This window comes from Elephantulus edwardii, unplaced genomic scaffold (genome assembly GCF_000299155.1).
Source record: "Elephantulus edwardii isolate Elephantulus edwardi_28Jun2011 unplaced genomic scaffold, EleEdw1.0 scaffold00043, whole genome shotgun sequence".
Taxonomy (NCBI): Eukaryota; Metazoa; Chordata; class Mammalia; order Macroscelidea; family Macroscelididae; genus Elephantulus; species Elephantulus edwardii.
Window position 1 is genome coordinate 323677 of NW_006399793.1, and position 26180 is coordinate 349856.

The following is a 26180-nucleotide window of genomic DNA, read 5'->3' on the forward strand; positions in this document are numbered from 1 at the left end:
CGGGATGGGTGTGTCAGAGGCAGTGAGATTGGCACAGGATAGAGCACGGTTTAGGACTGTTGTACATAGGGTCGCTGTGAGTCGCAAACGACTTGACGGCACATAACAACAACAGCAACAACAACCATTTCCCCCACCTTCTAACAGATGTTTCACAAGACAGTTATTGTTCTCCAAAATAAATGTGAAATAGGCACATTCTCTTACCTTTCATCTGTCATTTAGTCACACCGTTATGGCTTACATGTTGATAGGATGCTAGAAACTATGCCCCTGGTATTTCAGATATGAGAAGAGTCACTTGTGGTGGAGAGTTCTTGCAGAGTTTTCAGACTAAGGCTAGGAAGGAAGATCTGGCAATCTACTTTAAAAAGAAAAAAGAGGTAAAAATCTTTGAGTATCAAAGGAACATTCATTGTCTCATACAGCAATAGAAAATGAGCCCTTAGGTTGTAAGTCTTGCACAATATATCTGGAAAAGAGTTGCTTCCTCAGAGCCACTTTTAATTATTTAGATGGAATAGAACTTTTTGAATCATCAGTTTTTTATATGGCAAGACTCAAAATGAGAATTTTTGTTGTTAGGTGCCATTGAGTCAAATACAACTCATAGTGACCTTATGAACAAAAGATCTGAATCTTCTTCTGTCTTGAATCATCTTCATACTTCCTGACATACAAGAAACCACTGCAGCAGTCACTGTGCCAGTCCACCTGTTTAAGGATCTCTCCTTTGCTGACCCTCCATCTTTCCAAGCATCATATTATTTTCCAAGGAATAGCCCCTCCTAGCAACATGTCTGAAGGAAATGAAGCGAAGTCTCATCTTTCTTGCTTCCAGAGAGCATGCTGGCTTCACCCTCTCCGAGCCATACCTTGTTTGTTCTCTTGGCCGTCCAAGGGATGTTCAGTGCTCTTCTCCAACACCACAACTCAAAGGGGTCAATTATTTTCTGTCATATTTATTGTCCAGCTCTCAGATGCTTAGCAAATGATCAGAAAGACCCTGACCTGAATCATATGCACCTTATTCCTCTGTCATCATTACTCAATAATCTGGAGAGGTCCCTAACTTCAGATTTTCCCAGTGCAAAGCATCTCCTTAATTCCTGTGTTAATTGTGGATCCAAGGAAGATGAAGTAGTTGACAGCTTCAGAATGAGAATAAACAGCTGTAAACCTTCATTACTTATAATGTGGAATGTGCAAAGCTTGGAAAGATTTCAGTTGTCAAGGATTTAATTTCCTTGGATCTGTAATCAAAATCCATAGTAGCATTATTCACGACATCATATAATGGATTGCATTGGACAAATGAGCTGTAAAAGACTTCTTTAAAGTGTTCATAAACAAAGATGTCACTTTCTGGACTATGACTGATCTTGCCTAAGTCATGGCCTTTTCACTTGCTGCTTGTGTATGCACAAGCTGGACAGTGAATAATGAAGACTAAAGTTTTTTTGGTGGTTTTTTTTAAAAATTATGGTGTTGACAAAGAATATTGAATATATCCTGCTTTTCCATGAAAATGTCATTTCTTTTGTGAAAAGTCCACCCAGAGTGTTCCTTAGAAGTAAAGAGGACAAGACTTTGTCTCAAATACTTTGGACATAGCTTATTTAGACTTTTATTTCCTGTTGTTAATTTATAATTGTTATTTTCCCATCATAATGGACAATTTGATAAGTAATGTTATAAAGACAGTAAATTCATAAGATAATCACAGTCGTCTTAATATTTTTAAAGAAAGTGTAACTCACTACTTAGAGCATGTAATGAAAAATTGATTAAATTTGAACTGCTAAGCCTGGTAAAAGAAAGAAGATACTAGTTGAAAGACAGTGCATCTGATCCAAGCCATGATATTGTTAATTGATTCCTATGCATCTGATAATTGGACAGTGAATAAGGAAGACTGAAGAAGAATCAATACCTTTGAATTGTGGTATTGGCAAAGAATATTGATTATACCATAGACTATACCCAATGAACAGGCAAAGCTGTCTTGGAGAAAGTGCAACCAACCGGTGTGCTCCTTAGAGGCAAGGATGGTGAAACTTCATGTAATGTACTTTGAGCATGTTGTCAGGAGCGGCCAGTCCTTGGAAAAAGGCATCATGCTGGGCAAAGTAGAGGGTCAGTGAAAGAGGATAATCTTCAACAAGTTGGATTGACATAGAGACTGTAGCAGTGAGCTCAAGTATGTTGGAGATTGTGAGAATGGTATAGGGTAGGCTCAGATCAGTTGTTTATAGAGACACTATGAGTGATGGGTGACTTGATGGCACCTAATAACGAGCCTAATAATTCTATTTGTTAGTCTACATATTTAATTTGCATGAAAATTATTGAATGAATCATTAGTGCCAAGCACATTTTATCATCAATATCCTAAATAAAAATTTCCTGCTAAATATAATTGGAACATCTATTCCAAGGATCCTGAAGCTTTGTCAGACATACTTTGGACAGGTTGCAAGGAGGGACCAGTTCTGGGAGAGGGACATCAGGCTTTGGAGGGTGGAGGGACAGTGCTGGAGAAGATGACTCTCTATCAGGTGGATTGATTCAGTGACTGGGGTAATGGGGGTAGGTGTGTCCGAGACAGTGAGATTAGCACAGGATAGATAGAGCAGGGTTTAGGGCTGTTGCACATAAAAGCGCAGTGAGTAGCAGGTGACTCGACGGCACATAACAGCAACAACATTCCCGATGAGAATGTCTTCTCTCTCCCTCTTAGCATAAATATGTTCCAAGAATCTAATCTTAGCATTATATAATGACCTTAAAAAGCTTGTCAGAAGTTGTGCAAAACTGGTAGAGTTAGAGGATTACTCTTCTACTTGTGAGTCAGATATCACTTAAAATGACCTTCCATTGGGTTTTTGAGGCTATAAATCTTTCCCGGAGGAAACCAACCAGCTTTCTCTAACAGAATCACTAATGAGTTAGAACTGCTGACCTTCAAGTTACGCACTATGCCAACTTCATAGAAGGATTAAATCTTTGAAATATAAAGAATTTGAATTACCCTTATTCTTGTTAATTTTAAGAATAGAGTTGTGTCAGATGGCAAAAAAGCAGTATGCATTTATCCTTTGCTAGAAAACAGATATAGTATTAAAAGAAGTCAAACAAGACCAGTGCAGTATTGTCTAATATAATATTTAAAGATATTTTAAAGAATTTAGTTACTTCAGTTAAGAAGGAGTGATTATAATTTACTACTTAGTATTGTACTTAAGTATCAAATTGTGATATACTACATACTACAAGAGCATAAAAATTAGTATTTATTATCAGTTTATTTTACCTCAGAACAAGCCTGTATATGACACAGTGATGTTTTATCTTAACAGATGAAGGAAAACCAGTTTGAAAAACTAACCAAAAAAGCCTCCAAAAACAACCTGCAAATTATTAGATTATTATAAGGGAGAAAGCGACTTACAATCTAATTAGACCATTCACAGTAAGAATATTTTTGGCGTAACACTATTTCTATATAGGCATGTTGCTATGAAAGGATAATCCTTGGAGAAGGACACTGAAAGAGAGTAAGACCCTCAACCACAGTGATTGCAGCAGTGGACTCGAGAGTGTCAGATTATAAAGTTGGCGCAGAATAGAACAAGGTTCAGATATGTTGTTCATATGGTGGGTGTGAGTCATACTCAGTGGCACCTAACACCAGCAGTTTTTTTGCAGTATATATAATTTATACCATCATGAAGCATCCTAAATTTAGTGACACATATTTTCAAAAAATATTTAGATTGGCTATGGAATTCAAAAATTTCAAGTTTAATTACACTTGTAGTTTTTCTTTTGCTAATATATTTCCAAATTAACCATCTAGTGCTGTTTTTGTGTACCATCGAGTTGGAACTGACCCATAGTTGACCCTCTGATGAGTTTGAGGGAAGAGATTGCCCATTCTTCTCTCATGGAGCAGACTTGAACCGAGTTCCTTTGGGATTGCAGTGAATTTTCTATCCACTAGACTGCCAGAGCTACTGCTCTTATTCTCCTTGCTGTTGAGTTAGTTCAGATTGATCTTTCATCAGGTTTCCAAGACTATAAGTCACTTGAGAGGAAACTGCCTCTCTGGCCTTTCAGTTAACAGTGCACCTTTCTGCAGATTAGCCACAATAACTCCCTTCAATTTCTATGTTGTTGTTGTGTATCCTCAAGCTGAAATGACTCATAGTAAATTGCATAGAAGGAGACTGCCCATCTTTCGCTCAAAGAGCTGCTAGTAGATTTAAAGTCTGTGCCTTAGGATTGGCATCATGTCTTTGCCACTCAGCCGCCAGAGTTCCCTACAATGTGGATCACAACAAATTAGAGCTAACATTGAGGAGAATGGGAATCCCAGAACACTTAATCATGCTCATGTGAAATCTATACCTAGATCAAGAGGCTGTTTGAATAGATCAGAGGAACATTACATGGTTTAAAATAGGGAAATGTGTATGTCAGGGATGAATCTTTTCTGCATACCTATATATCGTTCAATCTCTATGCTGAACAAGTCATTCAAGAAGCTGGGATTTATGAAGAAGACTGTGGCATCATGATTGGAGAAAGACTCATCAACAACCTGCCTTATGCAGATGACATGGACATACCTATTGAAAGTAAGGAAAACTGAAATGCTTGCTGCAGAATACCAAAGACTACAGCCTTCTATTTGGATTACTACTCCACATTGTTGTTGTTGTTGTTATGTGCCATTAAGTCGCTAGCAACTCATAGTGGCCCTGTGTACAAGAGCCCTAAACCCTGCTCTATCCTGCACCAACCTCACTGTCTCTGACACACCTACTCCCATTATCCCAATCACTGAATTGATCCATCTCCTTGAGGGTCTTCCTTAAGAAGACAAAAATCTTCACTATTGGGGCCAATAGACAACATCATGATTGATGGAGAAAAGACTGAAGTTGTCAACAATTTCATCTATCTTGGATCCATATCAACATTCTTAGTACCAACAGCCCACGAATCAGAAGATTAATTGTGTTGGAAAAATCTGCTGTCAGTGACTTCTCCAGGGTGCTAAAGAGCAATTATGCCAATTAAAAGACTAAAGTCAGCCTGATACAAAGCATGATCTTCTTGCTGTGCATCTGAAAGTTGGACATTAACTAAGGATGCAGAAGGAAGAATTGATGACTTTGAGTTGTGTGTGGTGTTGGGAGGAGAGTGCTGAATATCACATGGACTTCTAAGAGAACAAATAGAACTGTTTTCGATAGAGTGAAAGCAGGGTGCTCCTTAGAGGCAAGAATGATGAAACTTTGTCTCACATACTCTAAGCATGTTGTTAGGAGGGACCAGTCCTTAGAGAAGGCATCATGCTTGGAAACGTGAAGGATTAGTGAAAAGTAGGAAGACCTCAACAAGATAGATTACACAATGACTGTAACAATTAGCTCAAATGTATTGGAGATGGTAAGGATGGCACAGGATAGGGCAGATTCAAATCCATTGTTCAAAGAGCTGCCTTAAGTTACAGTCGACTAGACGACAAATAAGTGTTTTCTACGATAATTATATATACCTTCACTTTTCTTTTGCTCTGATACATTAGAGTGATAAGGTTGAAATATAATTTCAAATTAATTTAAATATAAATTATAAGGAATTTTTGAGAAACACAGATGGAAGAAGTGAAAGGCTGGTATTTTGATCATACTGAGCAGTTCTACTCTGTACAAATGGGTTTGCCAGAAAAGGAATAGACTGATTGCAACTAATACCAACGTATAGTAAACTACTGTGATTTTAAAGATGGTAGTGTGTTTTTAATGCTTTTTGTTAAAATTTCCAATCACGTCTCTTTTTTTAATATTTTTAAAGGCCAAACTGTTTTCAGATAGTAGTTCAGCACTTCAGTGAAGAACATTACATCTTTTACTTTGCTGGGGAAACTCCAGAGCAAGCAGAGGTAAGATTTTAACTACTAAAAAATCTTTAGCTGTGTTCTCCTAATGAAAAATGCATTGAAAATAAAGTGATTAAAATGTGTTTAAATTTTTTAAATCTCTCATCTTTTTCTTTTAAGGACTTTTTTTTTTCTCATGGAAGTTTTGAAACAAATGTTAAAAAAAAGGTCAAGGATTATTTTATCCATTTTAAGTTGAATTTGTATGTTATATTATTAAATCAAATTGAGAATGTTCCTTTATAGTTTTCTCTTTATAAAGTGTATAGATTGTCTCAGTGTAATCTAAATGTAAACTCCAAAATTTAAAGATAAGTGTTATCGATGATCATTAATATTAATCATTGATTGAGCCCCGTATCTAAAAATACAAGTTTCGTTATCAGTAGTTAAAATACTTTAGAAACTTTCTCTTCTTTGATTTTTCTAAATCTAGTAATAATGTCTAAGTACTAAGCAATGATCAATCAGCAAGTCCTGCTAAATTTATTACACTTTACATAATTCTATGAAGTACTATTTTAAAAAAATGTTTTGTAAGGGTGTTATGTTAAATTTTATATGCCCTTTTCTGCTTAGTTACTACTTGTAACTATGGAAAGAAGCTTAAGAAAGCTAAGAAGTCAAAAGAAAGTGATAAAAAAAAAAATAGAACCTAATTTGTCATTTGAGGAAAGTGATCAAAACCCCAAACCCCAAACCCCAAACCCCACTGCTCTTGAGTTAATTCCAGCTTATCCTCCTGAAACTTTATACTGACATTCACTCTCTGACTCATAAGGTGTGAAAATTTCTTAGGTTTCAGAATAAATTTGATGAATGAGCTTTCTCATTTTATGGTTCACAGTCAAATGTCATATTTCAAATCTTTGTAAAATATTTCAACTAAATTAGCCATTTAATACACAAAATATCTCAAGTGAGTAACAATATAATACCAGCATTATAAAACTTTTTTTGTAGTTATGTATCAGATCCCATATATGAGGATGCCTGGTGGTATTTGGGTAACTGCTTGACTGTTAACTGAAAAGTCAGTGGTATGAACCCTTTAGCTGCTCCAGGTGAAAAAGGTGTTGCAGTTTATTTCTGTGACGATTATAGCCATAACAATCTTTTGGTACAGTTTAGTGCATAGAGTTACTATGATTTTGAGTAAACTGAATCATGGTGGGTTGGCATCTCAAATTTGCAGATGGGAAAAGTTGGGGGCTCAAAATATTTAGATGACTTGGTCATTATTTTAAAATATTAGAAGTTAGAAATAGACATTTAAACATCACATTGTTCTGGGATCCAGCCATTCTTTCATTTTCCCTCCACTTTTTATATGTTAAGGATGCCACCTTTCTGAATAATATTTCAGTGTATTTTGCCTCGTTCATAACAACTCATTACTCTCAAGTCTGAACCAAATTATGGCTGAACTGCCTCCAAATTTTCAGAAGCTATGAATCACAGGAGGAGTTAATGGATTCAAGCCACTTGCCTTTGGATTGGTAAAGCAGCTGCTTAACCACTAGGCCACCAAAGCTCCCTGCTGTATAAGTACAACAGTTTTAGTTGTATTCCTATATAATTTTTCTGTCTTCCATATTTTTACATACCACAGAGTATGACTTTAAATGATGTTTCAGTTTTGTGTTGATTCTTTAGTGACTATGGAGTCTGTGGTTGGTTGTTGTCACTTTTAGAAGCTATGGTAGTTAATTTGTTCTCAGTTTGTTGTATAAAGACTTCAGTATAATAGCTTAAATTCAGTGAAATAGAATTTCAACTCTTATGACTTAAAGGATATAATAAAGCAAATAGCAAGGAGTGTTCTAGAAAAAAAATGCATGTCAGCATTAATTATTTAGATTTCTTTTTAGTAAATCTAAAGTTGTTCCCTTCAAGGCAGACCACTATTTAAAAATTCTTAAAATGTAATTTTACTTGAGTATTAGACAAATAGACTTTTAAAAAATTTTATTAGATTTCGTTGTCATTGTTACGTGCCGTCGAGTTGCTTGCGACTCATAGCGACCCTATGTACAGCAGCCCTAAACTCTGTTCTGTCCTGTGCCAATCCCATTGTCTCCAACACATCCCAATTGCCCCAGTCACCAAATCAATCCATCTCCTAGAGGGCCTCCCCATCCTGCGCCTGCCCTCCACCCTCCCAAGCATGATGTTCTTTTCCACGGACCAGTCTCTCCTTACAACGTGACCAAAGAATGTCAGACAAAGCCTCAGAATCATTGCCTCCAAGGAGCAGCCCAGTTTAACCCTCTCCAGGATGAATCTGTTTGTTTTCTTAGCAGTTCATGGTACCCTCAATACTCTTCTCCAACACCAGAGCTCAAAGGCATCAATTCTCCTTCTATCCTCCCTAGTCATTGTCCAACTCTCTGACATGTGATTGCAAAGACCATGGCCTGTATCAGACACACTTATTCTCCAGAGAGACACCGTTGCTCTTCAGTACTTTAGAGAGGTCCCTAACTGCAGACTTTCCCATGGCAATACGTCTTTTAATTTTCTGCCTACTGATGGCAAGATTGTGGAGCCAAGCAGCCTAAAGCTCTGAACAATCTCAATCTCTTCACCATCCTTCCTGATGCTGCCAATTGGTCCAGTGGTGAGAATCTTTGTCTTCTTGACATTGAACCTCAATCCATGTTGAAGGCTGCAGTCCTTGACCTTCTGCAGCAGGTGCTTCAGGTCCTCCTCAGTTTTAGCAAGCAGGGTTGTGTCATCTGCATAACGCAGATTGTTGATAGATCACATATCATAATTTGATCTTGTAGTCAGTACTTTAAAAAAAAAAACTTACCAAATTAATGCTTTAGAGTACCTTAAGTAACAGCTTAAAAATACACAAAAAACCCCACCAAACCTATTGCTGCTTCATCTGTTCTAACTCATGGTACCCTGTGTGCTGCATCGTCAGACTGCTCTAGAGGGTGTTGTTGACTGTAATTGTGAAGCACATTGCCAGATCTTTCTTCTAAGGCACTAGTTAAGCAGCCAATTGCAACCTGCTTGTACCAGGACCTGCTTAAGATAAACAGAAGTATTTTTTTTACTTGTTTAAGGTAGGATCTGCTTGAGAGAAATAGTCTCTTTATATTTTGGCTAATTAAAGACCATTCATGGATGTTCTTAATTTAGAGATTCTATAGTAATAGGATTCTTAAAAATTATAATTGTGGTTATTGTATTAGGTCACATATAATAAAGCATAGTACACTCTTAGAAATGGCTGTCAAAAAAAAAAAGAAATGGCTGTCAAGGAAAAAGTATTGAATTTTAGAGACTAATAGATGATTTATAACTGAATCAACTAATTTCTTTGAAATGCTGTTATTTTTGTAGGACTGGATGAAAGGTCTGCAGGCATTTTGCAATTTACGGAAGAGTAGTCCAGGGACATCTAATAAACGACTGCGTCAGGTGAAACATTCTTTTCTTTCATGTGTTATTGTTGCATTGTGTTCTGTTTGCGCTTTATGTTTTTATTTCTTTGTGAATTAGATTAGACAACATCTTCAAACACTTCAGAATCTTCTGGAAGTTTAAACTATGTTAAAGCCATGCTTTTGTTTATAGCTTTTCTGTTTATACCTTGGATAGAAATAGAAAAATTTGGGACTTTGAGTAAATTTTAATATAGTATTATTGTTGTTGTTGTTGTTATGTGCCATTGAGTCGCTTGCAACTCATAGTGACCCTATGTACAACAGCCCTAAACTCTGCTCTGTCCTGTGCCAATCGCACCGTCTCTGACACTCCCAACCCAATTATCCCAGTCACTGAATCAATCCACCTCATAGAGGGCCTTCCCCTCCTGTGCCTGCCCTGCACCCTCCCAAGCATGATGTCCTTCTCCAAGAATTGGTCTCTCCTTACAACATGACCAAAGTATGTCAGACGAAGCCTCAGAGTCCTTGTCTCCAAGGAGCAGCCCTGTTTAACCCTCCCAAGGATGAATCTGTTTGCCAAGAGTGTTGACTGTGGAGCCAAGCAGACTAAAGCTAAGAACAATCTCAATCTTCACCATCCATCCTGATGCTGCCAATTGGTGCAGTGGTGAGAATCTTTGTCTTCTTGACATTGAACCTCAATCCATGTTGAAGGCTGCAGTCCTTGACCCTCTGCAGCAAGCGCTTCAGTTCCTCCTCAGTTTCAGCAAGCAGGGTTGTGTCAGCAGCATAACACAGATTGTTGATAGATCTTCCACCAATCCTGATGCCGCATTTCTCCTCATAGAGCCCAGCCTCCCAGATGATCTGTTCTGCATACAGGTTGAAAAGGTGTGGAGACAGGAGATATCCCTGGCATACGCCCTTCCCAATTTTGAACCATGTAGTGTTTCCTTGCTCTGTTTTGACGACTGCCTCTTGGTCCAAGTATAGGTTTCGCATTAACACGATCAAGTGTTCTGGGATACCCATTCTTCTCAGAGTCAACCACAGTTTGTTATGATCCACACAGTCAGATGCCTTTGCATAATCAATGAAGCACAGATAGATTTCTCAGGTACTCTCTGCTTTCAGCCAAGATCCATCTAACATCAGCAACAATATCCCTAGTACCACGAACCCTTTTAAACCCAGACTGGACTTCTGGCAGTGCTCTGCTGATGTGCTGTTCCAGTCATTTTTGGATAATCTTCAGCAGAATCTTGCTTGCATGTGAAATCGATGATATTGTTCTATCGTTTCCCCACTCTGTTGGGTCACCTTTCTTTGGAATGGGGCCAAATATAGATCTCTTCCAGTCACTTGGCCAAGTGGTTGTTCCCCAGATTTCTTGACACAACTTGGTGAGCATGGAAGAAAAGACCAAAATGGATGTCAAAAGAAACTCTGTGAATATTGCACTAGAGCACAGAGAAGCCAGAATACAAGGAAGAATTCAAGATACTAAGGAGCTGAACAGAAGATTCCAAAAGGCAGCGTGGGATGACAAAGTAAAATATTACAGTGAAATGTGTAAGGAGCTAGAGTCAGAAATCAAAAGGGCTGAACTCGCTCAGCATTTCTTAAGCTCAAGGAACTGAAGAACAAATTCAAACCTTGAGTCGCTATAATCAAGGATGCTTTAGGCAGAATATTAAATGATCCAGGAAGTAGTAAAAGAAGATAGAATATACTGAGTCACTGTATCGAAAGAAATTGGCAGACACAGAAGAATTTAAAGAAGCAACATATGAGCAATAGCCTATGGTGATGAAGGAAATTCAAGATGCTTTGAAGGAGATAGCAAAAGATAAGGCCCCAGGAATAGTATTTATTGAAGAAGGTAAATATTGTTCTGTCATAGAAATTCCAGTAAACCCATTGAAAGTAGTATATTTTTTTCTACTGGGAGTGGAAAAATTGTTACTATAAAGAGTTACTAAATAAACATGTAACCAAAATGCTGACTCTTCCTTCAAGAACATTTAATCATACAAATAATCTGTTTCCTCAAAATATAGCTTTCTGTAATCTATGACAAATCAGAATGAATTTTTTCCAAAAATAGAAAACTCTTTTTTGTGTGAAACTTTACAATAAAATTATCATCTGTAAATATAATGTGATAAAATTATAAGTAACATACTTGACATTTTTTCTAATCTTTATAAAAAGCTAAATATAAACTTTATTCTTTATTTTATATGAGTGAAGTGAGGTATTAGAGATGTTTTTATAAGGCCGCACAAATAGTAGATGGCTGGAGAGGAAGAAGGATGAGATTGATGATCGAACTTGTCACCACAACTCCTGACAAATAATTTAGCTTGTTTGGATTCATGTCTTTTTCTGTATAATGAGGGGGTAGAGTCAATATTTTAATAGCATTTTATATATATATAATCATTTGTGTGTGTGTTTGTGTATACCGTCAAATCACATCTGACTGGTACAGGAGGAGATTGTCCCTCATTCTCCAGCAGAGCATCTGATGGATTCGAAGCACATACCTCTGGGATTGCAGTGCAGCTTCTTGCCACTAGGCCACCAGAGCGTCCTTATTTTTAATAGTATTTTTTATCAGCAGTAAGAACTTTTATAGAAATAGTGTTCCTACTTTTTAACTCTATTCATTGGAAAAGGTATATTTTTCCCAAGAATATAATTGAGTAATAACTTATAAAATAAAATACTTTTTTTTTTAGGGATAACATAATTAAACTTCATTTCTAAGAAGGAAAAAAAAGTGCCTTGGACTTTTGCTTTCTATAGCCATTGCGTTTGAAACCTACTGCATATTTTTGGTATCTGGGTAACTTTGTTATTTTTTGTTTAGGTCAGCAGTCTTGTTTTACACATTGAAGAAGCTCATAAACTCCCAGTGAAACATTTTACTAACCCATACTGTAACATCTACTTGAATAGTGTCCAAGTAGCAAAAACTCATGCAAGAGAAGGGCAAAACCCTGTTTGGTCAGAAGAGTTTGTCTTTGAGTAAGTCTTGTTTTATCATTACATTAAACAATTTCATTGTGCTATATTGCATTTCTTCCTATATTTGCCTGTATATCTACATTGTCAGAATTAAGTTGCCAGAGTCAGGTCTTTTAACAGTATAGAAAGTGATTTTTCTATTGTGATTTGCACATTTTTATTAGTAAAATGCTAAGTTACTGTTTGTTTTTTTTTATTGAGTTAGTGATGTGACTTAACATTATTGATAAGTCCAAAACTTGTTAAAACTTACACAAAATCTGTACTAGAACTTCTAGGACTTGAAGAAATTGTTGCTGCTTTAAGAGATTCAAGAGGGAAGGGAAAGGAGGAGGGAAAATTTGCTTCACTGTTTTCCTGCAAAACTCACTGCCATTTGTTGAAAGTGACAATCCAGGACAGAATAGAACTGAGTTGTCAGATTTCCAAGGCAGTCTTGCAGAAGTGGACTCTCATACTTTTGGTTAGCTGTCCACGGCACCATAAGTGTTCCTCGTGTTTACCAAATCATAATGCATGTAGTATACTTTTAATATTTTTAAATGTAGCACACTCAAGATGCTTAACAAAACAAGAAGCTTACTTAATACCAATATTAAAGTAAATCAGAAGGTTTGGTGCTGGAACATTTTGTTAATTCTGTTTATCCTTACTCTTTAGTGATCTTCCTCCTGACATCAACAGATTTGAGATAACTCTTAGTAACAAAACAAAGAAAAGCAAAGATCCTGATATCTGTAAGTTGATAAAAATTTTTTTCCTAAAGTAACGTTTTTCATGTACATACTTTGAGATAATATATATACTTTTCATAATGAAATATAATCTTGAAATGAAAGCAGAAAGTAAACTTATAAGTACATGTAATTTGAGAGTTTCCTTTTCATACCTTTTTCCAGAGCATTCTATACCTAGAAAAAGAAAAAAGACCAAAATTGCTTAACTGTACATATTATAAACTTAGCTCTTTAAGTTGAAAATACTTATCTATCTACTCTCCTGAATCCTTTGCCCCCAGCAAATAAAACAGTAATAACGCTAAAATGGTAACAGTGACTATCTCTCTGCGGTCTCCCTTACCTTCTTTCTACATTTTAAGTTACTATTCATTTAACTATGTTGTTGTTGTTTTTAGGTGCCTTTGAGTTGACACAGCTTATAGTGACCTTAATTTATAGTGACCTTGACAACAACAGAGCTGAACCTTGCCCTGTCCTATGCCATCTTCACGAACTCTGATATGCTCAAGCCAGCTGTCACAGTCACTGTGCTGGTCCATCTTGTTGAGGGTGTTCTTCCCTCTCCCTTCCCTTTACCTCTTTCAGCATGATGTCTTTTTCTCAAGAACAAATATCTCTTCTAAATATAAGCATGCTAAGGGAAAGCTTTACTATAGATAACATATAAGTCTTTTGTAAATTGGCTGAAAAGAGCACACTCTATTAAAAAATATATTCTTTAAACTAGAGCGCACACTCTATTAAAAAATATATTCTTTAAACTAGAGCATTTAATTCACTTAGAGTCATCATAGCCTCCCAGTTCTTGCTCTTGGTAGTATACCTTTTTCAGTCCTTTTGCTGAAACAGTTGCCAGTGGGTTTTAGCAGTTCACAACAGGGTAAATTAGGTTAATACCATCTTAAAATTGAAGCACAGAGAAGGAAGTAATCATATGTATTAAAGATCAAAGTCAGAATTTTTCTCTGTAAAATGTTTATTCTTTAATTTTGGTACTACTTAAATACTTGTCATTTTGTAGGGTGGGCTTGCTTTAAAGATAAAGTTCAGAATGTCGGTAATGAAACAGCTAAGGAAGGCCCTGATAAAATCGCCACCATCCCTCCACTAACACTACAATCTTTTGTATATACTTCCTACAAAGACATCCTTCCTTCTAGTTCTTAAATTTTCCATGGCCTTTTTTTTTAATATAGTTTATATAATCAGACATAGGGTATTCTATTTCTTCTATTTATACTCTACTTTTATGAGACATTGGCAAAGTATGTATACAGATGCCAGTGTTAGGGATTTAATAAGAAAAAGCATTTCCAGGGTGTGTTATATAATTAAAGTCATACTTCAATCCAATCCTTAAAAACCTTCCACAGCTTTTAAAAACATCTGTCATGCTTTCTATTTGGAATCTGTACTGACCTTCTTCCTCTCCCCCCTTGTTGTCCTCCCTAACTGTTATCTCTAGATCTTGCTAAAAGTTAGTTGAAGGAGCTACCTGTATGGTCTGTATTAGCCTTCTTAAACTAAATTAGATATTATTTCTCTATACTTCTATGGTATAGTACTAAAAGCTATACTATAGTAGATTTCCTTCTGCCTTAATCATATTTGTATCTTATGTACTTGTCACAGCACAGCTAGCTTTATTATGTCATTGAAAACTCTTAATAAAAAGCATTTAATACTATAGGGACTAGCATCATAAACATTCACTTTTATTACTAATTATAGTATCTTTTCAGAAAGTAATCATTTGACAATATTTTTCTGTCTTAAGTATTTATGCGATGCCAGTTGAGTCGATTACAGAGAGGGCATGCCACGGATGAATGGTTTCTGCTCAGCTCCCACATACCATTAAAAGGTATTGAACCAGGATCCTTGCGTGTCCGAGCACGATATTCTATGGAAAAAATCATGCCAGAAGAAGAGTACAGTGAATTTAAAGAGGTATTCACATATTTACCAGTCTAATTTTTTGTGACATTATTAACGGAAACATTTAGTAAAAGATCTATTAACCTAAATATAATAATTTTATATCCTAATGGCCAATGAACAGTTAGAAAATTTTTTTTAAAAAGCCTTACAGTTGTGTGAGGTTTACTGTAAGAGGCTATAGTTGCATATTTTTAAATGAATTTGTCTTACTAAAACTGCATAATGCTTTGTACTTTGTCTTTCTTAATGTCATTTTTAGCTTATACTGCAAAAGGAGCTTCATGTAGTCTATGCTTTATCGCATGTATGTGGACAAGATCGAACACTATTGGCTAGCATTCTGCTAAGGATTTTTCTTCATGAAAAGCTTGAATCATTGTTGCTATGTACACTAAATGACAGAGAAATAAGCATGGAAGGTATTGTATGACTTTGTTAGTGTGATACTTTTAAAAATGGTGTTAATTTGGATGCTCTTAGTTTTTAGTGTATTACATAGTTAAGCCATCTTAACAAAATACATTATTCTGTTTCTTCCATTAAAACTGGTAGTTGAAATGCTAGTTTTTACTTTTATGTTGGCCTATGTTGTCTAGCAAAGGCGTTTGACTGTGTGGATCATAACAAACTGTGGCTGACTCTGAGAAGAATGGGAATCCCAGAACATTTAATCGTGCTAATGTGACACCTAAACTTGGACCAGGAGGCAATTATCAGAACAGAGCAGGGTAACACTGCATGGTTCAAAATTGGGAAGGGTGTACATCAGGGATGTGTCCTGTCTCCATACCTTTTCAACCTGTATACAGAGCAGATTATCCGGGAGGCTGGGCTCTATGAGGAGAAGTGGGCCGTCAGGATTGGTGGAAGATCTATTAACAGTCTGCGTTACGCAGATGATACAATCCCGCTTGCTGAAATTGAGGAGGACCTCATGCAATTGTTGCAGAGGGTCAAGGACTGCGGCCTTCAGTATGGACTGAGGCTCAATGTCAAGAAGACAAAGATTCTCACCACTGGACCAATTGGCAGCATCAGGATGGATGGCGAAGAGATTGAGATTGTTCACAGCTTCAGTTTGCTCGGCTCCACAGTCAACACTCTTGACACCAGCAGCCAGGAAATAAAAAAATGTATTGCGATGGGAAAGTCTGCTGTTAGGGACCTCTCTAAAGTACTCAAGAGCAACAGTGTCTCTCTGGAGACTAAGGTGTGCCTGATACAGGCCATGGTCTTCGCAGTCACTTGTTATGCATCAGAGAGTTGGACAATGACTAGGGAGGATAGAAGTAGAATTGATGCCTTTGAGCTGTGGTGCTGGAGAAGAGTATTAAATGTACCATGGACTGCCAAGAAAACAAACAGATTCATCCTGGAGAGGGTTACCTTGGAGGCAAGGATTCTGGGGCTTCGTCTGACGTACTTTGGGCATGTTGCAAGGAGGGACAGGTCCTTGGAGAGGGACATAATGCTTGGTACGGTGGAGGGACGGCGCAAGAGAGGAAGACCCTCTATGAGGTGGATTGATTCAGTGACTGGAGTAATCGGGGTAGGGGTGTCAGAGGCAGTGCGATTGGCACAGAATAGAGCAGGGTTTAGGGCTGTTGTACATAGGGTCACTATGGGTCGCAAATGACTTGATGGCACATAACAACAGCAACATATTGTTTAGTATTTCTAACAGGCGTTTTTATCATGGTGAGTTAAAGTTAAAAAGAAACTATAAGAAAGTCACTTATCTGTCAGGGTCAGTAGACTGTCATTCTTGATTATCAAGGATAATTTGGTCTACTTACCAACCTGTTTTCTTTTTCACTTACTGATATATTGCACAGTAGTTGGTGTGAGCTGCATTTTATTTTTCGCTTGAGTAGTTCTCAGGCAGCATAGCTAGACACACAGCTTTGAAAACACCTCACAATTATGTCAGAGTAACCTGTTTTCCCTCACCACTTTGACTCGTTAACAGGGCTTCTTTCTAGGTTTCCCAAGTGAACTAATGCCTAGAGCTATTTCCTTTAAATATTATGTTAATCAAGGAATGAATTTAATGGTGGTACATATTTTAAACTCAGTCTTTTCTGTAATAATATGTCTTACTAAAATTTTATTAAAACTTTTTCATTAGTAGTTACATTTAAAGTTTATTAATTAAATTGATATTTTGTTTATTCTTATTCTGTGAATTAAAAGAGATGCTTAAAAGCACAAGATCATTGGACAGCAAGCAGGATCAGTCTTAGTTTTATCATTAAATGGCTCTTTGATTGTAGATTAATCACTAACCACTAGGAACTTTTGAGTTTTTGTTTCTGTCTTCATGATGCACATTGAGATTTGAATCATTTTTCTCTTATTTCTGATCTATGAGTTAATGAGTATGAAAGTCCTTTGCAAAGTAAATCTGGGAAGATACAGAATATCATTAACATCAATATTCCAGTGCTGTAGTAAGTATTTAAATAGTATTGATTGTCTAGTAGGTAAGGAAAATGAATTCATTTCATCATCTTTGGTTATTTTAGTAAATCCTTCCTTTACAAAGAAACTTTTACTCTATATATGTATTTTTTTTTTAAATAGATGAAGCCACTACTCTATTTCGAGCCACGACACTTGCAAGCACCTTGATGGAACAGTATATGAAAGCCACTGCTACTCAGTTTGTTCATCATGCTTTAAAAGACTCTATTTTAAAAATAATGGAAAGCAAGCAGTCTTGTGAGGTGAGAATATAATATTAAATATTTGAGCAGAGAACACGCTTTAATAGGTAATGCTTTATAGTTAATTACATTTCACAGAAATTACTGTTAGCTTTCTAAAACTATCCGTCAAAGCACTTATATCCTCTGTAATTAATTTGTAAAAATGTCATGCAAAGCAGATTTTTAGCAAGGTTTTATGATATTAGGCTTAAAAATCATCAAGTTGCTGAATGGAACCTTCTAAAAATTAAGTCCCTCTGCACATCAAAACCATTTCTCAAAAGAAAACATACTGTGGAAAAACATTTTGGCAATACCGTCTCAGACAAAGTTTAAAGAATCCTACATGGCCACAAGAAAAGGACTGATAACCCAGTTACAAAGTAGGCAAAAGATATCAAAGTACCTTTCACAGAGGAAGATACTTGGATGGCTAACAGACACATGAAAAAATGTTCAGAATTACAATAAGAGAAATTAAAATCAAAACCACGGTGAGATACCATCTAACCCTAGTAGCAGTGGCAAAGTTTAACAGGACAGTAAGTAATAAATGTTGGAGAGGATGTGGAGAGATAAAGAAACTCTTACACACTGTTGATGGGATTGTAAAATGGTGCAACCACACTGGAAGGCAGTTTGGTGTTTTCTCCAAAAGCAGAACATAGACATTCCATATGACCCAGCTCTTCCACTGTTTGGAATATATGCTAAGAAATTTAGAACTGAGACACAAACAGATTTGTACACAAGTGTTCATAGCAGCATTTTTCACCATAGCAAGAACATGAAATAAGCCCAAATGTCCAACCACAGTTGAATGGATTGAGAAATTATGGTACATTCAAACAACAGAATACTGCTCAGCACGCAGGAGTAATGATTTTGAAAATTACTACCTATCTTGAGAGGGACTGGAGAGTATTATGTTAAGTAAACGAATTCAGTCCCATAAGGACAAATACTCTTTAAGACCATTATTGTAGAAATAGACAATTGTAAAACAGGTAAGAGGATCCAAAGGAGGGAAGGAAGGAGCAGAGAAGTGAGGATTGGCAAGGGCATAATCATAGGGTCGCACAATTTGATAGGCAGACGGAGTAGTGGGTAAAGGAAATGGGAAAGATCCAGAGTGAAAATCATGTATACTAACTTTGTAAGCAAACCAGTATAAAATAAAAAATTAGAAAATAAAAAGCAAACATCAAGTTGAAATAGAAACTCATGAAAGTACTTTGTCATTTTCCCTATCCTCTTTTCAGAAAATGTGTAACAAAGTGAAGGAAGGTTCTGCTGGAGAGTTTTATTGTATAACCTAGTTAAGTTTTGTGTAACAGTTCTCATTATCGAGGTTCTTGAAAGTTTTTTTGAAGGCAGTTCATGTAGATTGATAGCCATCAAATACTCAAATCTGCACTGAATTGCCAATTTTTACTAATAAAGTAAGGGGAAGAAAGGGGAATAAATTAAGTGATTTTGTATTGGAAGCCTCTAGTAAGTTGACCTTACCATGAAAGATGATATAGAAATATCCAGGCTAGGGAATTTAGAGATCTGTAGATGAATTAGTGCTAAGGAGTTGCACTGCTCTCCCAAAGGTACATGATTTCAATCCACCAACTACTGCATGAGAAAAAGATGGGCAATCTCCTCCCTTGCTGTTAACTGTCTCTTGAAAACTCGCTGGAGGGTCAGCCATGGGTTGGTTCTGACTGAAGAGCACATAACAACAGCAGTAGATAAATCTATAGAGAATCCCCTTCTTTTGATTTAATGCCTCTGAAAACCCAGTGGAGGTTTAGCTGTAGGTCATTTCCAACAACATTCCATTGATAATAGTTTGGGCTAGTGGAAAAGGGTTTTCTTTGTAAAGCATTTAGTATTAAATAAGACTCACCTTCATTCCAAAAGCTTTTATATTAATGGTTTTGCTTTTTATTTGCCCCTAAAATGAATAGAACTAATCTAGATTATATAGTGGAGGTTAGGGATTCTTGAAATACTTCTATACATTTGTGAAATGTAAAAAAGCTGTGGTTATGTTTTTTTTTACTTCTGAGAATCCTGTATTTAAAATTAACAACATGAAAAAGTACTGTCCAATTTTGTGTGTGTACAAAAATATGTTGCAAATTGTTGTTGAATAGAAAGAAACATTAGGGTTTTCCCCAAAACAACTGAAATGTATACTTTCTGCTTGCTATTAAGTTAGTTAATAGGGAATGAATCGTTAATAAGACCTCTAAGACTTCCATGTTAATTAATCCTTTCCATTGATTTGGAACTGACTCATAACTGACCCCCCCAATGAGTTTTCAGAGGCTACAAATTTAAGGGAAGAGATTGCCTGTTTACCTCCTACAAAGAATCAAGAATTCACCATCTGCTCATCATGTGATTTATGGAAGAAAGATGGACAATCTCTTCCGGTGTGATTTACCTCCCTCTCAAAACCACTTCTGACTCAGTAGTACACAAGAACAACAATCTGCAAGTGTTCCATAGAGCAGACTATTTAAATAGTTCCACTTCAAAAAAAGATGATTTTTAAAAATAGAAAAGTAGCAGTGAAAACTATCGCTGTCTTTGTTTATTTGCAGTTTTCATTGCCAAGATGCATTTATGTTGATTTATTTCCTCTCTTAGTTAAGTCCATCAAAGTTGGAAAAAAATGAAGACGTGAACACTAATTTAGCACACCTATTGAACATACTTTCAGAGCTTGTGGAGAAAATATTCATGGCTTCAGAAATACTTCCACCGTAAGTGGTGAAATATTTTAATTTGACAAATTGGATATCTGCATTTGTAAAAGAAAAGTTTCTTTCTGAAACATGTAAATGCTTTTCTGTTGTCCCAAGGCTCTTGGACTCTGCAGAAGTTAACAGTTTTTTATCTTTATATGATGGACTGTATTTGAGAAAAATAGTGAATTAAAACTAGAGTTAAATAATCTAATTGAAACAAAACATGCTTTTATGCAGGCCATTGTATCTGGTACATGTAATAACTGGGGTCATGAATAGAGGGTTGTAGTCTCAGATTTGGGAGACTGTAAAAAGACATGACATTCTATTCATTTTATACTTTAATTTCTTTACACACTTACTAATCTGATCCTTCAGCATCAGTTTAAAGGCCACCTACGTTAGTGAACTCTTTTGTTCAGGTAGAAGTTAACGTCTGTTAATTAAAAATCTGTCTCCTTGAAACCTGTATTTATTAATCTCTGTAGTCTTTTCCAAATACTTGCTTCATACTTTCATTAACGTTTTTTCCAGAGTAAATGTTAAGATGTTAAATAAATTGTTGAAAACATTTATAATAATATTCTTATCCTTTGCTGAAATATAACATATAACTTTCAGCAAATTAAGTTTTTTGAAAGAAAAGACCAGTTACCTTAAAATGTCATATATTCAGGCAAATTTATAGTTAAATGGCTTCCTTTGTTTTAATTCTTGCTTCACAGGGATTTGTATTTTCACTTGCTTTCTGAATTGAAGTAATTGTGTTGTTTTGGCAGGACACTGAGATATATTTACGGGTGTTTACAGAAATCTGTTCAGCACAAGTGGCCAACAAATACCACCATGAGAACCAGAGTTGTTAGGTAAGGCTAGTCAATTCATTTGTTACATTGTTGTATAAAAACATAAGCTAATTTTGAAAATTAGAATAATGGCATTTGGTGTCCTAGTGGTAAGAAACTGTGCTGTGATACGAAAGGCACACAGTTCAAATCCACCAACTGCTCTCTGGGAGAAGGATTGACAGTCTCCTCCCATGTGATTTGCTGCCTCCGAAAACCTGTTGGACGATCAGCTCTGAGTCAGTTCCAGATCCATAGCACACAACAGCAGCATACAAATCAAGACTTTTTTTTAGCTTAATGTCAGTGCTTTTTTAGTGATTTTTTTATCTTCTGTATTTTTTAAAGATCAAATTTTGTGGTTTTTGGTACATTTTATGTGGTGGTTTTACTATCCTAGTCATTTAACTATTTGAGACCTAGCTTAATAAGTGAACTTAAAAATTCATAAGTTACAAAAATCTATAGCTAACTAGCACTTCTGATGGCCTAATCCATAGGGTGTTGGGCGTCTAACCCAGAGTTGTAGCCAACTTCATAAAATTCCCCCACTACCTACTCTATACATAATCAGTTTGGTGCTAAGTGGAAAGAGCAAAATACGGCATTTTCTATTGGTTTGCAATAGCCTGATTCCAGGCTCTTCAATGAGAGACTCTAGTTCTGAAGGAAGCTCTCAATTTTACTCTTCCCACTGTTGAGTAAGGAGAATGAATTGCTTTGGCAGGCCAAGAAATTTTAGCACTTATATAAAGGGACCTCACTATTATTACTTTAACTTATTTTTCTAATGAAAAAGTAGATCTCGAGAGGTTAAATGGTTTGCCTAAGGTTATAAAAAAGTTAATTTACAAAGGCAAAACTAAAAGCAAATCTTGTAAGATGCAGTATTTTATCCTTAAGTATACTGTAGATTTTTGTTAGAGACCTAACTCATTTAAAGTAATTGGAAGTTAAGTGCAAAAGCACTGGTGAACACAGTAGAATTTCATAGTGTATTATTTTATATATAACATAAATTTTATAATTTAATATTAGTGCCTAATAATATATGAAGTTATACATAATATTGTATGAAGTTAGCTATAGATTTTGGTTAGTAGCCCAACACCCTTTGGAGTAGGATCTAGAAGTCCTAGTTAGCTGTCGATTTTTATTGGGTATGGACAACAGCATAAAGAATGCTACTTTCTTTGGGCATGCTTCTGGGCTTGAGTTTGGGCCAATGAGATAATCTTGAAGAGAGTTTAAAGTTTGGTGGGTGATCCTTATTCCAGTTTGTTGTTTTTTATATCACTTATGTGCCTAAAACACCTATGCATTTCAGGATTGAGGCACTTATTTAGGTCCAGTGTTACTGCTTCCCTGCCTTTGATTGGATAGGGCCTGATCTTAGCCACTTTGTTTGACCTCTACCTTCTTTTGGCACCTCAAATGACTTTTTTAAAAAACTGCTATCTCCTCTAACTTTCTTTGCACTCACGTTCATCTTATGCCTGATTTGGCCCTAACATTCCCCCTGAAGAGTTTGAGCCTTTAAAAACTTAGAGCTTTACATGATGATCACTCTAAGTACTGCATTCTGGAATTGGACATTGTCCTGCCTCTGAATTTGTCATCCAACTTCTGTGGGGTTATATTGTCATATTTTATGTCAGACAAATTTATTCAGCCACTATAGATACCAGTATGATAATTTTTTTTAAAAATGTATGTTATTTATACTACCCCATCTAAATTTTATAGTTTTCACATTTTGGAAGCAAAACTAACTTACGTTAGTTTTGGTATGAATATTTAAGAATTGTGAACACTTTTTCTTGGAAAGTAACACAAGCATACTAGCAAGTTTTATTTCACCATATTTGTAAATGAAAACTTTTCTGTTATCCATAACTTTCTAGCAAGTGTAATTGTTAAGCATATATTCAGGAATCCTACTGTGTGCCTTTGTTGATGGATGGGGTGTTATAAGGGGCATTCAGGCATGATTTTTAGGCCATTAAATGCTTTTTAATATGTATAGCCACCTATATTTCTCTCTCAAATTGAGCAGGACCTGTAGAGATTTTAAAAAGTATTTTCACACTGAAAATATTTTCTATGTCAATATTTTATATGCAAAGATTTGTGTCAGAATGTTTCCAGCAAAATGTATGTAAGGTTCATAAATTGAAAGAAATAAAAATTTGAAGTCTTAATTGTTGTTGTATAATTATTATAAATGCTGTCTGAGAAAAATACTAATTTTGTTAAAGTCAAAAAATTAGCAAACTGTCATAGTTTCAAAGGTCAAATGTTTAGAAGATCAATTACTCATTCATAATTTGGTGTTTACTTTTATACCAATATTGGTTTTGCTATTTTGTGATTTGATTTTTAAATTTATAAAGCCTGATTTCTTTTTACTTTACATGCTTTTCAATGTTCTGTAGTTGTTGTTAAGTGCCATCAAGTCAAGTATGACTCACGGAAACCCTATGAAAAAAAGATCTAAACCCTATTGTATAACTGCTGTTGTTTCTCTAGTGTTCATAGGGTTTTCAAAGAACTGTTACTAATGTAGGAGACATTCAATCCTGATTCCTTGTCTGTCTTACCAGGGAGCAGCACCAAAACCTGTCCACCATGAGTTAGCCTTGTGGCATTTTACACACCACTGGCACAGATTTCAGTATCACATCAACCCCAAGTTATCTCAGTACTTCAAACTGATGGACAAGTTCTGTACCACTTAGAACAAGGTTCTTCCGAAACACAGTTTACACTTGACTCAACATTATATAGTGTACCTTTTTATTTATCAAGATGGTTATTTTCTCATGAAATGAATTATTACTTTTATATGATGCATCATCAAAATAAAAATAACCAGCTAGATTTAGAGAATACTTTATCAGCTGTTATTTAAGTAAAAGAGAAGTGAGAAAATGGAAATTTGGAACCATTATAAGATGAAGGATGAACTAGCTATAAAAAAGGTTTACTAGTATTTCTGTAGTATTAACAGAAAATTTCAGAATTCCCAAAGACATTGATTCTTCAGCATGTACATATAAGGTGCATTTCTAACTGGTTGCCATAAAACTGATTCTTACTAATGACGATTCCATGTGTATCAGTATAATTAATTGTGCTCCACAGGGGTTTCAACTGACTGTTTTTTTGTGGCAAGAAAGTTGATTGCCAATGCTTTTTTCCTGAATTGCTCTGGGTGTATGCAGACAACCAGCCTTTCAGTTAGCTGCTAATAAGCACATTAACTGGACAAACCACAGACTATGTTAACCTGGATTAAGTGATGATCCGGATAGTAAAAGATACAGATATCATTTAGCATCTCCCCAGAGTAAATCTGAAATCCTCATACAGGGAAACTTAAGAAACATTCATATGTTTTAAAAATAAAATATTTGTAATTATTATTTTTTTAAAACTGTGTTTATGTTTCCCTGTAATTTAGAGGAAGTGCAGTCAGGGTGCTTTTGAAAGGAAAAGGTGACGGTACTTTGTCTCACATACTTTGGGCATGCTGTCAGGACAGGCCAGTCCTTGGAAAGATACCTTGTTGAAAAAGACAGAAAATCAGGGCGAGGAAGACCCTCAACAAGTTGGAATGACACAGTGACTGCAGTAATGGACATGAGCGTATCAAAGATCATGAGGATGGCACAGGCTAGGGCAGTTCTCATCCTTGGTTCATAGGGTTGCTATGAGCTGTAATGAACGTGACTGCACTTAAATAATAGAAACACCAGAAGCATAGTTTCAAAATAAAGTTTATGGTTCTATGGACTTGTAAAAAATAATTCTTATATAGAAATATTAATGTACTATAACATATATCCAGTGGTTTTCTAAAGAAAATAACTTTTTCTCCCATCCAGTGGTTTTGTTTTTCTTCGACTTATCTGTCCTGCTATCCTGAATCCACGGATGTTTAATATCATCTCAGGTAACCAGAATATGGGATTTTTTTTTACTTCGGGCGGTGGGGGAGTTTATTCCCTCACCAACTCCAAGATAGCTTTTGATAAATTTTGAAATTTGAAAGAATAAATAGATTCATACTATTTAAATACTTAAACTATTTTGTTATTAAGTCTGATAGATAATACCTAATCTGTAATTCCATGGTTGATGATAAAACTTTCCAAATGGCTCTTCCTCGTCTTTTTTCCTTCTTTTGCTTTTCTTTCCATCTAATATTTGGAGCCTGTGATGCCATGATGAGAAATATCCCATCTTTTCTCACCTTTCCTTACTATGTCTCAAATTCTGGTGATGGATGGCAGTCTGGATCCCAATTTTGAATTTGGGAAGCTTTCTGTGCAGTTACTCTATGCTAGATAACTGTCAGTAAGATTGCAAACTAGAGCTTAAAAAGGAGTTGTCATGATGCTCTAAGTATGAACATATAGTCCTGGTTTTCCTTACTGACAATTCTTAGTTCTGTAATGTTGATTGGTCCTTTACAGAATGGCTTTTAGATGATGTAGGCTTTAAGGAGAGTGATATTTGTGACATGGAATATAGTATTAGCACAAGTCACAGAACTATTTTTATTTTAATAAATTGAAAATTAAAGTAGTACTTAAAAATATTTCAGAAAATTCTTACTTTTAGGGCCACTATATCACTATAATTGTCTTTTGCTCTACTAAAGTGACTGTCTTAAGAATGAATGGTTTGGACCTCTCTTCCATATTCTCTTTAGGAATGTAACTTTCTAATAAATCTATCTTTATTATTTTGCTTTAAAAAAATGAAGGGTTTGAATGTCCTTCGGATTTATTTATAGATATATGTACC

General features: G+C 35.7%; 1 protein-coding gene across 1 annotated transcript in view; it reads left to right on the top strand.

Moving 5' to 3' along the window:
- RASA1 (RAS p21 protein activator (GTPase activating protein) 1) overlaps positions 1-26180 on the top strand; it is a 122164-nt gene that overhangs the window by 85989 nt on the left and 9995 nt on the right. The window contains exons 12-21 of the mRNA XM_006885384.1: positions 5866-5953; positions 9308-9385; positions 12230-12387; positions 13048-13124; positions 14905-15077; positions 15328-15487; positions 17652-17794; positions 20423-20538; positions 21303-21389; positions 25256-25323. Coding sequence (XP_006885446.1) covers positions 5866-5953; positions 9308-9385; positions 12230-12387; positions 13048-13124; positions 14905-15077; positions 15328-15487; positions 17652-17794; positions 20423-20538; positions 21303-21389; positions 25256-25323 — 1148 coding nt within the window. The remainder of the gene's footprint in view (positions 1-5865; positions 5954-9307; positions 9386-12229; positions 12388-13047; positions 13125-14904; positions 15078-15327; positions 15488-17651; positions 17795-20422; positions 20539-21302; positions 21390-25255; positions 25324-26180) is intronic.